This window comes from Barbus barbus, assembly GCF_936440315.1.
Source record: "Barbus barbus genome assembly, chromosome: 24".
In the NCBI taxonomy this organism is placed as follows: domain Eukaryota; kingdom Metazoa; phylum Chordata; class Actinopteri; order Cypriniformes; family Cyprinidae; genus Barbus; species Barbus barbus.
In genome coordinates, this window is record NC_136752.1 from 18,938,469 (window position 1) to 18,953,630 (window position 15,162).

The 15,162-nt window shown below is 37.2% G+C and overlaps 1 protein-coding gene across 1 annotated transcript in view; it reads left to right on the top strand.

Annotated features, from left to right (window-relative positions):
* Positions 1 to 584: 584 nt before the first annotated feature.
* The window catches only part of LOC306844379 (myelin transcription factor 1-like protein), a gene marked incomplete at both ends in the record, with an annotated part of 36,131 nt that continues 21,553 nt past the window's right edge, over positions 585 to 15,162 (top strand). The window contains 4 exons of the mRNA XM_079376467.1: positions 585 to 639; positions 895 to 925; positions 3,427 to 3,489; positions 14,007 to 14,467. Coding sequence (XP_079232593.1) covers positions 585 to 639; positions 895 to 925; positions 3,427 to 3,489; positions 14,007 to 14,467 — 610 coding nt within the window. The remainder of the gene's footprint in view (positions 640 to 894; positions 926 to 3,426; positions 3,490 to 14,006; positions 14,468 to 15,162) is intronic.

Here is a 15,162-nt window from a genome sequence, read left to right on the forward strand (position 1 = left end):
TTGTCTTTCATCCCTAATGAGCAAGCGAAGCAATCTCGCAAACTTTAAGTATTACAGAAGAATTAAAATACTTACAATATTTGTTATTGTTTATGTGTTTTAATGTCTTAATGCCTGCATTATGTATGTACAATATTTATTTTTCTTGATAAAAAAATAAATAAAAATCAGGACAACTGCATACAGTATTTTGTAACAACACTGTATTTTTAACAGCTACAACAAAAATGTAAGATGATGTTTTCTAGTGTCCAGTGGATCAAGGCCCATGCAAGTGCCCAAATTTGTGTTCATTATAAACTGATTCACAACTAGGGTGCAGAATAAGACAAAGAATAGCTTTAGCGCATACAATATAAACAGTGATGCATTATGGCCACATGTACCACATGACCAATAGTTATCGTGGTTCACAGTGTGTATTTTTCATAATAAACATATTCTTTTATCATCTATGATCTGTCTCTCGTGCAGTTCAATACAATTCATAACCATCCTTGCTGTAGACATCATTGCCCTTTTACACTTGCTTTCACAGTTGCTAGTAGATGGAGGTCAGGCTAATTGCTGCTTCTTTTCTCCAGATGGAGGTGGATGCAGCCGAGAAGCGTCATCGAACACGATCTAAAGGTGTGCGATGTACAACGCACTCACATGGTATTAGCTACAGTCTCAACCTACGGTCAAATCCATTTCCCAACTGAGACTTTTATTGCCTTTCACGAGTTATCACTGATGTCAGTAGTAATGAACGCGAACTATTGATTAGACAGGTGAACCAGAAGAGCCCAGAACATTAGTCTGCTCATAATAATATGATTTCATTGTGTGATGAAGCTCATGTTGAAATGTTTCCTCACTGATTGTTCTTGCTTTTTTTTTTTTTTTTTGCAGTTGCCGTGGAAGCTGCACAAGAGCTGTTCAGGTCAGTCTGCATACAGTGTAGGAATCATTCTCTTAAAATCAATACAATTTGCAACCAATTTATTTACATAATGTGATGTATTTATGAGCTAAACAGGATATTTAGGCTTTCCTGTAGCTCAAATAGTAGAGCATGGCGCTAGCAACGCAAAGGTCATGGGTTCGATTCCCAGGGAAAGCAAGAGCTGATAAAATGTAAAAACTGTAACTTGAATGCAATGTAAGTCGCTTTGGATAAAAGCGTCTGCTAAATGCATAAATATAAATGTATATTTAACTGAAAAAAATATCAAAATGTCATCATTCAAAAAAGAAAGTCGTTTTAGAGGTGAGGCAAGTTTAATTTTGTTCTTTTAGAATTTTAAGCTTTTATCAATTCAAAACCAGAAATGTGTGGTAAATAAGCTTGATTTTGATTTCATGTTGGTTTTCAAGAAGCACAGGATTGTTTTTACATGTCTAATTCATAGTTACGTAGTACAAAGAAGTGAAAAACATTAAAAAGAAGCTGGAATTGGACTTTCTTGAAGCGGTTTGCTCACAGATGCTATCTCAGCTTGCGATTTCTATCTTTAAAGACTAAAACAGGTGTATGACGCAATGTGCATTTCTGTTCAAGGTGGCATAAGTATAACTTTGCTAATTGATATTTTTCGATGTAATTTATCCAATATGGCAAGTACTACAGGCAGAACCTATAAATAGACCTTTTTGTTTGTAATTGCTTTCAGTAAGAACATATGATTCTCCCAATTAGTATTAGTAAATATCCCTGCACTCCTAATGAAATCATGCATCATGATGAGAGTGAATGGCCCATTTTTCCTCCAGGGCACCGAGTCGTTTTACTCATATCTGCCTGTCACTTTTTCCCTTGCATATCTTTCCCTTAAGCACAATTTACAGGCCTCCTAAATGGCAGCATTTTCCTCATTAAGAATGGTTTAACACCCACGCAGTTGTTATAAAAGGCTATTTTTTATATTTTCTGGCTACGTGTCCAATTACAATGACAGCGGCAAGGACATATGAGTGTGTGACTGTGGGAGTGTGGTATGACCGCTTTCCAGAGGCGGCTCTCTACTATGTCATCTTTATTATGGTATCAGACTGAGAGGAGAAGTGAAATTCCCTCTATTGTCTCTCTCTCTCACTCTCTCTCCTTCCCAATCATCAGGGCAATCTGCTTCATCAGCAGGTCCAGGCCTGTAGCTGCAGGCATCTTTAACACCAGTTACACTCACTGATGGGTCACCAGCTTGATCAGACACAGATCCCTAGCCAACATCATCAAGGGGAGATGCAACTCTTGTGCTAGGCTAGACATGCTGCCACTCAATTTCCTTCTCTTTTGCTAAATTTGATCATTTTTGTCATAAACTTCAATTTCAAGACTAAATGCAATGTTGGGGAAGCTACTCAGGAGCTTGCTTTCCAAACTACATGTGAATCAAAGTTTGTCTTTGCAGTTGTCTGCACTCCACTCTTTTACAAAAAGTAATTAGTTACACTACAAACTACTAACAGAAAGTCAGTATCTGTCACAATGAAGATACTAGTTAAGAGTAACATTGTTTTCAGATTATAACCTCCGATTATATTATTGATTACTTCATCAGAGACATATTTACTAAAAAACTAAAATACAGACACATTTTCATAATAATGAACAGCAGGATTTACATGTATTATTATATTATATTATATACATTATATTATATTATATTATATTATATACATAAAATTATTACAATCTAAAATAACTGTTTTGTATTATAATATATTTTAAAAAGTAATTTATGCCTGTGATACAAAGCTGAATTTTCAGCAGCCATTACTCCAGTCTTTAGTGTCACATGATCCTTCAGAAACCATTCTAATTAGAAACAATGATTATTATCAATATTTAAAAGGTTGTTGCTTATATTTTTCAGGAACATTTGATGGAAAGTTCAAAAGAACTACATTTATTTGAAATAGAAATCTGTTGTAACTTTCTAAAAGATTTTAATGTCACTTTTAATAATTTTTCATAATTTTTCACAAAAATCTAACCTTTCATTGGTTTCATTCGTTGAACTTGTGCTGCTGTTCACTAATGTGACTTTTGATAGACACAGAACTACCACTGCCAATCAAGTAAATGCTTAATGAATACTTTAGGCAATCAGTGACATGGTGGGTAGTTTTATGTTAATGCCTAGGATGCTAGTTTGCTTTGACCCTGAGCTCGAGCGGGGCAGAAGTTCTAAACTTGGATGTTTTCCCTCATGGCTTTTAACTGGCTGTGGACCTAAATGGAGCAGCCAGAGAGCGATATACAATATGAAATATGAAATATGGAGCCTGGTGAGTCATCGGCCTGGAGGACACTGGGAGCTCTCTAAATCTGTAATGAAGGCTGATGTGCCACGGTTCGAACATAGTCAGCAAGAACGAGCTGAGTGTCTATGTGCGCATGTGTGACGTCAGTCTTGCATTAATTATTTCTCTCGTCTGCAGCTGTCCCACACCTGGATGTGATGGTAGTGGACATGTCAGCGGCAAATACGCCAGACACAGGAGGTAAGAACCAACCTCTCATTCATATGAATGTGTGCCCAGCCATGAAAGTCTCTTTAAGGCTGCGAGAATGAAAGCTCTTAGCCACTTACAGAAAATCTCAAGACCCATAGCGAAATTAAGTCAATTGAATTTGAATAAGGCCTACTTTCTTTTCTTTATATACATCCTTTTACCAGCCAAAAGTTGTGAAAGTGCTGTTAAAACATGCAAGACTGCAATGAAAAAGAGCTGGCATTTACTAAAGTGAAGCGTTTTACCAAAGTATGATATGTTTTCTGGATTTTAAAGAATTAAATAATTTAATGGAATGGTTTACTTCAGTACTTACAGTGCATTACTAGCCCTCAGTATTAGCATTTTTATTATTTTTTGCTTGGACTGTTAGCTTGCAACACAGCGTTACCCCTTTGAATGTAGCAGCTGTATACTTAAAGAGATAGAGCACTCGAAAATGAATCTGTATGATTCAAGGCTATAGGCTTGATACACTGATCAACTCACATACATAGAGGCAGAGCTCATTAAATATGAGGTCAAAAGAACCAGTGTTTGTTCTCACATGTCAAGTTGAGCATCCTTTACCATATTTGATTAGCTCTATGTTTGTATTATATGTTTATCAAAACAATTGTGTCTCTTCAGAAGACTTGGATTAAGGCGCTCGATCCATATGGTTTCTTTTTTCTCATTATGAACTTACTGAACTAACAAAATTTTGGTGGAATGGACTTTCAGGTGGAAGTATAGAAATCTCCTAGGTTTTATAAAAAATATCTTTGACGTTTCAAAGATGAACAAAAGTCTTATGTGATTGGCGTAACTTGAAGGTGAGTAAACGAAGACAGAATTTAAATTTTTGGGTGAACTGTCCCTTTAAAAACAGATATAAATGGACAATGGGTCTGTTGCTAACTCTCATTAGCATACATCAGGAATACATGAAGGCTATCTGATGATAGGCACAACATCATTGGCATTGTAATCAGCTTGTCAAGTATCTAGCAAGATTGTGCTGTTTGGTTCTTTAACAAAAAGCCTTTTTAAGGACAAATTGTGGAAGCAATACAAATGGCACCATATCGCTAACAGGCAACTTGAGTTAATTAATGTATATACTTTAACACTGATATAAGTTGAGCGATTTAAATATTATTATTTCTAATAATTAAATATTATATTATTATTAGTAATAGGTTATTACTGCGCTGGCACCAGTTTCTTCGCATACAAAAGTAATAACCTTATTAGTGATTAGACCACTGTTGTCAAAGTCACTCTCAGTCTGTTCAACTTCCATGTTTAACAGTCTCTCCTCTTGATGCTATTTACTGTTCCTCAAAAGAAAGATACAAAACAAGAAAGGCAGAACAGAAAAGATTGATGGTTACGTCTACTGTGTCACCTCATCAGCCAAGCCCTGTGAACCACCAACCAGAATTGCATTTCTGCAACAGACAAATGGTACCTCCAGCAGACCTCTCACTGAAAACGCAGAGAGAGGGCGAGAGAGTGATGAATTACCCCCAAATGAGAGGGTGGGGAGAGAACGGCGCTCCGACTGTGCTGTCAGAGCACGCTAACATTTGGGGGGCATTTGTGGGAACATTGTGGGAATGGCAGGGTTGTAATGAGGACACTGCGTTACCTGTGCAGGCTACGAAGCATCTGCCGCCCTTTACCACTCCATTAAAAAGTAATAATGACAAAACAACAACAGTGTTTGTCTCCTGCGGCATATACAGGGTTATATCACAGCAGAGGTTCACACCCCTAATGTATAGCTACTCTGATGGGGGGGATGAACTGATGTAATATATACATTGTAAGTATATGTATTGTAATGGCCTCTCGGGGGGAAACATTATAGAAAACTGATGAGACATCAGCCTTTTGCACTTTATAACACACACACAACTCACAAAACTTCAGGGGTATGGCAGCTTCTTACTGAGTTAGTACACTTAAAGTTACAATTTTGTACATTATTTGCCCCTAAAATGTTCATAGTATTACCTTAAGGATGCACATTAATATTCTAAGGTACTAATATGTACATTTTAAGGGTAAGAAAAGGTACAAAGTTGTCACTTCAAGGATACTGTCGTACTGACAAGCTGTTGTAACCTTGAAGGTAAAATTGTTTTGCATATTTTTCTGGCAGTCTGTGTAAGGGATTTATTTTAAAACACTAGCTCATTCTTTGAGTCTCACCAAATAGGTAAATACACTGACGTGAAATCTTAATTTGAATTAAAGTCATATTGTAATTCTTCATGAATTTTATTGTAATGCTTTTGCTAAAATAAAAATAGTACAAAACAATTGGCCTAGCAATAAGACAAACACCGCAACAACATTATAGTAACATTAAAGTCACAATGAAACGGAAGTAGCGACAGATCTATTGCAATTAACATCCGAGCGTCTGTGGAGTGATACGAAAACATGAAAGTAGTGATGGTTTCAGTTACCCAGATTATTGACCTAATATGCAACGCTTTTATAGACAACAGTGGATATTAGTAAACAAAGCGTTTGCAGTATTTAATTAAAACTGTAAGATTGCTAAAGGTGCAGTCACATTAGCAAATCTTTGACGCAATTTTGCAGGTCTGTTGCTAATAGTGTGCAATGCATGAAGCACAGCTCACAAAGAAGTCACTTTTCAAACTATCGATTGCTTCAATATAGTTCACCTTCAGTTGCTGGTCCTCATTGACTGCCATAGTGTGGAAAAAAATACTATCCAAGTAAGTGGGAACCAATTGAATGTAAACTATCCCTTTAACTCATTTATTGCTGCAATATTAGAAGCAATCAATAAATATAAATTACGTGACATAACATTTGCCCAGTAGTTGAAAAGCAAAGTGGGCACTAAAGTGTGCAAATTAAGTTCTTAAAATATAATTGATAAGCCCAAAAAGACAAATTTAGAAACATAAAGTTCCTCCTAATTATAATGACTGCTGTCCTGCTGCAGTGGACCAATGGTGTTGCATTCATGTTAAAATGTTAGAAATAACATTTATAAGATACAAGAGGTATCCTTTAATGTGCCATTTCTCATCATCTAAAAATACCCACCTTTACACCCTCTGTGTTGCATACTCTCCCTAAAAACATGTTATCTGCACATTCTCCATTTTAATGTATCACTTTTAGCAAATGCAGAGACTCGTAATAAGAGGATGTGTCAGTACAGGTGTGACTGCTATGATTTTAACAGGGTTTAGTAATTGCTTTGTGCAAATCATGCTTAGTGCCCCTTTTCTCTCTCTTTCTCTTTCTTTCTTTCTTTCTCTCCTCCTCCTCTCCATCTGTGACTCTCTCTCGTTCCACTTTCCTATTTTCTATTCCTCTCCACGCTCCTCCTCCTTTTTATCTTCCCCACATCCTGGCTCTTTGTTCCTCTACCTTTCCCTTACTCCTTCTGCAGTTCTCTTTCCATCCCTCTTTCCAGTCTTCTTTCTCCTCCTCCCTCTTTCCCTCCCTTTCTGATGGATGACTCACGTAGGCTGAAGCCCAGAGCTGTATAATTCAGGGCTTGACAGGTAGCACTCACTAAAAGAATGGGAACTGAGCCAAGAGCTGGTGGCAGCAGCCAGAGAATGGTATAGCCGTATGCTCGCTCTCGCTCTCGCTCTCTCCCTCGGTTTTTTTTTTCGTCAATATAACACCCTGCCTGCTTTTCCAGCTCTACACAAGTCTGGTCTCTTCTCCTTTGTGGTAGCCACAGTGCACAGATTATAATGCCAGCCTCTTTCATCCACCATTGTATTTTCTCCCACCAGAAAAACAAAGAGACAATGTAGATGTGGTGTTTTGTAAGGGAATACGTGAAGTGTGAAAGGCCAACACATGGCTAAGGATGGAAAAAGCATGTTATACTAAAGCTTGTGGGAGAGCACACAAAAATCTGCACAATTTACACATTCAAATGAAGGAAAAGCATATATTTCTGATAATAAGCAACATACCTTGAGGAGTCAGTTCATTCTTTTTTAGAAATGAGGCAATGAGGGGAAAATAAAACAACTCTCAATGCGTAACGCTTGATTCCGCTGGGACACGTTGTTTATTTTCATTGAGAAATGGTCTGAATGACTGTTGAGAAAGGAACATTAATGAGTTACGCAGTTCAACTTTGCTCTCAAACAGCTGTTTGGCTGTGCCACAAATGATCATTTATAAAAAGTCACAGTGGTTAAACCAAAACAGATGTGTTTAAATGGCAAAAGATGTTTGGGTAACACTTTAGAATAAGGTTCCATTTATTAACATTAGTTAATGTATTAACTAACATGAACAAACAATGAACAATGCATTTATTACACTATTTATTAAACTTTGTTAATGTTAGTTAATGAAAATACAGTTGTTCATTGTTTAGTCATGTTAGTTCACACTACATTAACTAATGTTAACAAACACAACTTGTGAATTTAATAATGCATCAGTAAATGCTGAAATTAACATTAACTAAGATTAATAAATGCTGTAGAAGTATTGTTCATTCTTAGTTCATGTTTACTAATGTTGTTAACTAATGTTAATAAATGGAACCTTATTCTAAAGTGTTACCGATGTTTGAATCGAAGAGGGGCCACCTTAACAGCTTCGAAATGATCAAAATACATCAAATGTCTGCTGTTTTGAAAATACCATAGCATATTTTTAGAGCTGCCATCTCCATTTTTAGTTTTTTTAGTACTGGGAATAGTGCCACTTTCAAAATTTGCAGTAACAAAGTATTCTGTAGTCAAAAAATATGAGTCTCTGCAACGGTTACTTAAGAACCACTCACATGTAATATGCTATTTGCACTAATGGAGTGTTTTATCAACATTAATGTCTTTTGGCTTGAATGGAAGTCAATGGAACTATGACCACAGCCATTTGATTGTTGAGACAGAGCTGCTGATGGATCCCTTTGTCTTTTCCCTTCTCAAGAGTTTATTGAGATTTAGCATGATCGACGCTTACGGACGGTGTTCATTTATAGCCTTAGGCCATAATTTACACCTTCGTTCTATGTAGCATGGAGAAATCATTTTTGTGTGCCGGTAACTCACCAGCAGCATGCAAACAGATGGGCTCTGGACTGTGTGGGCGGCACATACAGTTTTGTACTCACTCACTTTTTTTTGATGGGTCTTCAGGATGCAGTCTATGCGGTCTGTTGTCTTCATGCTCGTCAAGTCATTCTAAATGATCTGTTCTATACATGCCGAGGGCTTGTTTGTTATCTGTGAGGGGTTTGTAATTCGCCCAAACTGTTAATTCAACTGTGAGGCTGAGCCAGATGTCTCCTTCATATACTGTAGTCAGACAGTGCTAAACAATATACAACAGGATATTTCCAACTTTTTTGAACCAAGGAACCTTTTCATATCCTCAAAGTGTAAAATCTTGTATTCTTAACTACAGCTGTTGAGTTGGAATATTTAATCTTTGAATACTTGTGTAACTTTTAATATAGTTTATTTCATATTTTGGTCAGTTCTGGTTCTCTGATTCATTTAGTTAAAACAAGTGTCTGTCTTTATGAGTGAGTCATTGAACCATTCATTCAAATGATTCATTCATTAAAACTGATACCTTAAGGAACACAAGTGACTGGCTGATTTCAGAATTGCATACTATTGCACACTACTCTTACTTATTCTGCCATATCTTTCTATGACAGAAATAGTAATAGTTGTATTATAGTATGCTCTTATGAATTTAGCAACTGTCTTTGAGTCAGTCATTGAATCATTCATTCAGCCAATTTGTTTGATAACATTGATTCATTCAGAAACAAAACAAGTGAATGTTTGAGTTTGCAATACCATACTAGCATTTTACTCTATTTCTGCCATAGCTTTACAGTATATTATAGAAATAGTAAGAGTAGTATGCTAGTATGCTGTTCGAAATTCATTGATTGTATTTATGAGTCAGTCATTGAATCATACATTCAATAACACAGATTCATTCAGAAACCAAACAAATAACTGGCTGAATTTTGCCCTTACACACTGCCATACTACTCTTGATAAGTCTGCCTTCATACAGTAGAAATAATAAGGACAGTATTTTATTATGCTCTTCTAAATTGAGCCATTTTATAAGTCATTGCATCAGTTGCTAATCTGAATAATTAATAACTATATTCAGAATATAGCAAGTGACCTCATATTTTGTGTTTTCAATATAATGGCTTTGATTTGTGAAGAAACTGAAAAACATATTTTGAAATATCCTTCAGAAATCCAGTTGCTCTCTCACCTATTACTTGCACTGCAATGTTTGCTCAAAATTCATACATTTTCCCTGGCTATTTTAGACAGACCCAAGTTTGCTATACACACATAAGTTTCTGATGTGTGTATCCGTGCATCTGTGTGATCTTTACCCATGCAACACATCTTTATTACTTAGAGAGCTGCTTTTCCCTTTGGATAAATCCTGTAGTCAACACCCAGTACAGAGTTTTCCTCTGTCTGCATCACATCTGATACCTCACGTAGATCCAAACCTGTGTGAATAGCAGACTTATGCCTCCGAAGACCACGGCGAGATGTAAAACCCCGCTCCAGGGTCAGACTTGACGAGCCTCTGCGGTAAATTGAACCGCCAAGGACATAATCACCGCAAACAGCCTCTCGGTGTGTGTGGTAGTGTGATTGCACGGCGTGTTTTTAGGCAGAGGAGGACCAGGCTCCGCAGTGACAGAGAAGGCAACTGAGCTGCAGAGACAGAAAGAGCCCTGCAGAATGCACAACACCAGCACCTCCTTTGTTCTGCTTTTTGGGAGGGCGCAGAATGAAGGGAGGTTAGCAGGGAGATGTCTGTCAGGCTCAGAATCACTGATCTCTCTCTCTCTCTCTCTCTCTCTCTCTCTCTCTCTCTCTCTCTCTCTCTCTCTCTCTCTCTTCTCTCTCTCTCTCTCTCTCTCACTCTGTCTGTCTACTCAAATGGCAAATCCCACTCCTGAGGGGGAGATCACCATGGTGACAGCGCCTTGCCACGCATGCCTGTGGATGCTGCAGTGTAGGAGCGCAGAGGAGCCGCACGCTCCTATGGCAACTCGAACACGAACAGCCAGCTGTAGCTGCTGAATTCGCCTCCACGGACCTATAGTGTCCCACTCTGCGAGAACGTACCTGGTGTCACAGCAGCCAGAATCCACAACAGACCTCAGCCTGAACGTGCTCTTGGTATTCGAGCCAATTAAAACCAAAGAGGCTAATTTCTGCTGGCTAATCTGAGGTCCCTCATTGTAACAGAACGACTATTTGAAGACTTTTAATTAAAAAAGAATCGCATGTTTTTAGAAATAGACAGAGAAATTATTCTTGTTCATCATTCTGCCACTTTGAGAGCAATATTTGCAGCGTTATTATGATGGTTGCTGTGGAAATGATCAAACGGAGCAGGTCCGGGCTAATATTCTGGCCATTGCTGGTATTAGTCAAGTTCATCAGAGGATTTGTCCACCAGGAGCTGTCTGACTGAAGTCATTATTTCTCCCGGCAGTTCTGAAAGGCTCGCAGATCTCTCTCTCTCTCTCTCTCGCAGTCTCTCTCTCTCTCTCGGCCATAATTACCTTAGTCCCACTCAAAGCCTGCCTCCGCCGCTCCCGTATTCAAATGTGGTTTAATTACCTGTGGAATTTTAATTGGCGTGGTCTGCCAGTGGGAAACGCGAAGGTGTCCAAGGTCATTCCGAGTCGTTCGCAAAACGCTCTCACCCACACAGACGACGCTGGCTGCCTGCCCGCACAACACACCATCGCATAGAAGCACAGCCTCTATAACCAGCACCTGCTTCAAACAATAAAACAATAAAGAGAAAATGGGCACCTCACACCAACAGGCCGACTGATGCGTTGAAGGGTTATGAGGTTGAAAAATGGGACTTTATGGACTTTTAGGTCAGAGTAGAGAATATGTAATTGTTACCACGGTTATTATTACTACTGTAAAAGAGTAATTCATAGGGCTGGGCTTTGACACGAATTTCATGATTCGATTTCATTCTAACTCACAAGCTTTCGATTCGATTTGATTTCCGATTCGATTCAATTCAGTTCAATATCAATTATTCTAGATATATATCAGTGCATGGCAAATTTTCGCAAGGAAAAAAATATCTTGACTAAAAATATACGAGTCAGTTGGTACTACTGAAGGTTAAAATTAACAATTAAGTTTTTATAATAATAATTATATAACTATTTCTACTCCAATTAATTTTTTTTAAACATACACATTTAAATGATGGCTAAAAACTTGATGGATTTATTCATGTTATATGGTGCATATATTTAGCAAAATGCTCCTCTCTAGAGTTCTTTTTTCTAGCTGACTAACAACTTTATGGTCACCGAATATGTTTGTGTCTGAGGTAAATGTGACGTTATGTGACATTGTTTACAAGCTGTTGTATTGACATCTTTCCACGGTCGAAACACAAATTATTTGAATACCTGACAGGTTATGGATTTTGGTTAATTGTACTCTTTCTTTTAACATACCTTCTGATGTTTATTCATGTTTATTTTGCGCTGAAACTGGTATTAAAGTGGAGGAGATGATCAGTTCACGTGCACTTCGCGCTGCTGCTATAGTGATCTGACACTGCACATTAAACAGTGCCAAAAGTATTTATTGTTTGAATACTGTAATAAAATGGTAGGAATTTAAAATCTGAGGCTTTGTTTCATATCAAAAGTAACAAAGCACAAATTGCGATTCATTCTATGGGATGTGCGCTACAGGCTAGACTAATCGATCCTTGGGATTTAAGAATCAATATTGTTTCGTGAAATAAAAATAGATAAAAATCGAGAAATCAATATTTTTTACCCAGTACTTCAGAGTTGAAGTACTGCACTGTAAAAAAAAAAATTTAAAATGTTGAACCAACTTAAAATTTGAAGGCAACCAGCTTCAGCAGATTTTTGAGTTCTCTCAACTTATTTTTGTAGGAGATTCTGAACTTTTTGTTGTATAAATTTAAAACAACAAGTTGAGAAAACTCAAAAAACTGCTGAAGCTGGTTCAACGTTTTTTTTTTTACAGTATGGATTTGCTTTAATCTGTGAAATATTACACCATATTTTTACATTTTACTTATGTATAATACTGATATATTGCTGACATTTGAAAAACAGTATTTTAATTATCCAAATTAACTACCATGATGTGACTGATACCAAACACAGGTGTATTATTGTAATCATAATTGTAACAAGTATGGTATATTATTGTTTTAAACTTGATTTCCATGCCAAAGGCCAAACCAACCTTGTTGGTTATACAGTATTAAAGTCGCATACAAATCTTTTTTGCCAGCAACTCTTGCTCCACATTTTCTGCTTTGTGCACGTTAAGGCACTGTCTGAGGATGAGAAAGATAACTGCCCGCAAAAGGATCTGAATTTAGAGCATTTCACAGTCCGATGAGTCCTGACCAAACACAAGAGCCACAAGAACAGGTTATAAAAATACAGCTCACGTTTTGATTGTCCTCTCATCATTCAAAATGTGTGTGAGTGAGAGTGTGTGATGGCTTTTTTTTCTGATTCTAGGCAACCCAGTTTATCTACAAAGCCTCACTCTACTGTGAATCTCAACTCCCAGTTGTTAACTGAGCTGAAGGTTTGAGGTTATGACCTAAAGGAAGCTTGAGGATAAGGTTAAATGAATAAAAGTATTAGCAATCAGAAATACACTTTGAAAAAGACCCTCAATGTTCTTTTGTCCTTGTAATAGCTCAAATCACAGTTTCAGATATATGTAAATATATATTTCTATTATTTCTGAGATTCATAGCAAATGAAAAAAATAGACAACTCTATGCATTAAAGATTTTTTTGTTTTGGGTTTTTTGTAGTTCAGTAATAATTGTCCCCAGGAGCCAGATTATGTTCAGAAACAAAGCACTTTTCTTCTTTCTCACATATTACACATTATCATAGATTATAAATCATTGAATTAGTCAAAAACTCAATTTTCTTTTTTTTTTTTACTCAAATGTTTTGTTTAGGTATAAAAGCCTGGGGGTCAACCTTCATCATAAAGCCACAAATAAACCTTTTTTGTATGAAAACTGATTAATTGATTCAAAGGATGCCACATTCAAACCAAATATAATCGTACATGCTGTTTTAGTGCAATTAAAGTGAAATTTCTGAAAACCTAATGATTATTATGATATTTGTATAATTGAGGGCTAAGGCTAGAATGAGTTTTGCCTTGTTTATATTTTGGAGGATGAGTCTCATAAATGAGTCTTGGCAGTTTAGGAATAGCACTGTCTTGTGGGACCAGAGTTCAAGCAGCACACGCATTTACATGAATAAATGTGCCAGTGGTTATTAATGCTTTGTTATGTCTTAAACAATTCTAATACTTCTTATCTCTGAGGGCTGAGCTTTGGCACAGACACTCTTCACAGATTCAAGGTAATTTTTCAGAACTGTTGCACATAATTCTCTTGGTTTTTGTTTTCTTTTTGTTGTGCAGTGTGTATGGATGCCCCTTGGCTAAGAAAAGGAAAACCCAAGAGAAACCTCCGCAGGAGCCAGCTTCCAAACGCCGTCCATTTCTAACCATGGCTGATGGAGAGCCCACCATGTATGAAAGCTATGAGGCCATGGAGGAGGGAGAGGAGAGGGAACACGAAGAAGTAGAGGAAGTGGAAGAAGAGGATGAGGAAGGGGAAGAGGACGGGGACGATGAAGAAGAGGAGTGCTCAGATGACAATGAGGAACCGGGAGAGGAAGAAGAGGATGAGGAAGAGGAAGATGGAGAGGTGGAGAGAGAGGAGGTTGAGGAGATAGAGCAAATGGAGGAAGAGGTAGAAGAAGATGAGGAAGTGGTGGAGGAAGATGGGGATGATGAAGAGCAGGAAGATGATGAAGAGGAGGACGATGAAGATGAGCATGAAGAAGAGGAATACTATGAAAATCAGCGTCATCAGCAAGGTAAGGCTTCTCATACTGATTGCATATTCTGCTAACGTTTTCCAGAATGTTTGTATAGTTATGGAAAAGTAAATAAAAAAGTATGTTTGAATAACTAAAATATCATATGATTTTTAAGCATATTCTAAAGACATTTCTCACTTGATTCATTAACTCATGGATATGTTTTTTAGTTTGTTTTTTTATTTTTGAATGGTAAAACTTTATCAAGTCTGATAATGTTGAAAGAACATTCTATTCATGTTATTACAAGGTTTTTACAAGAGATGCTCTAAATGTTTTTACTTGGTTATACAAACCTTCTGGAAAATGACAGTAGGAAATGTAATGTTTAGAATCTACAGAAAGACATGTAGTTGATCTGACACACAGAATGCCTCATGAAATATGAATCAAGGGCAGCTTATTGTAGGTCAACCGACATTTCACAGTATAACTAACAGAATATGCAGTTATTAAAGTCAATGTTATATTTCTTAAATTGCCTGTTTTAGTTCCAAGTCATACAGTATGTGTAATTTGCTGAATCAGAATGAAATCTACATACACCCTGCCGAGAATGGCCAGCCTTCGCCATCCTAATTCATGTGAATTTTACAGCATGGAACAATCCAATTCCCCTTTCAGAACTGAGGGAAAGCAGATGTGACTGCTTCCTTAGTATGCGTCTCACTCTCATTCTCTGGTGTCCTCAA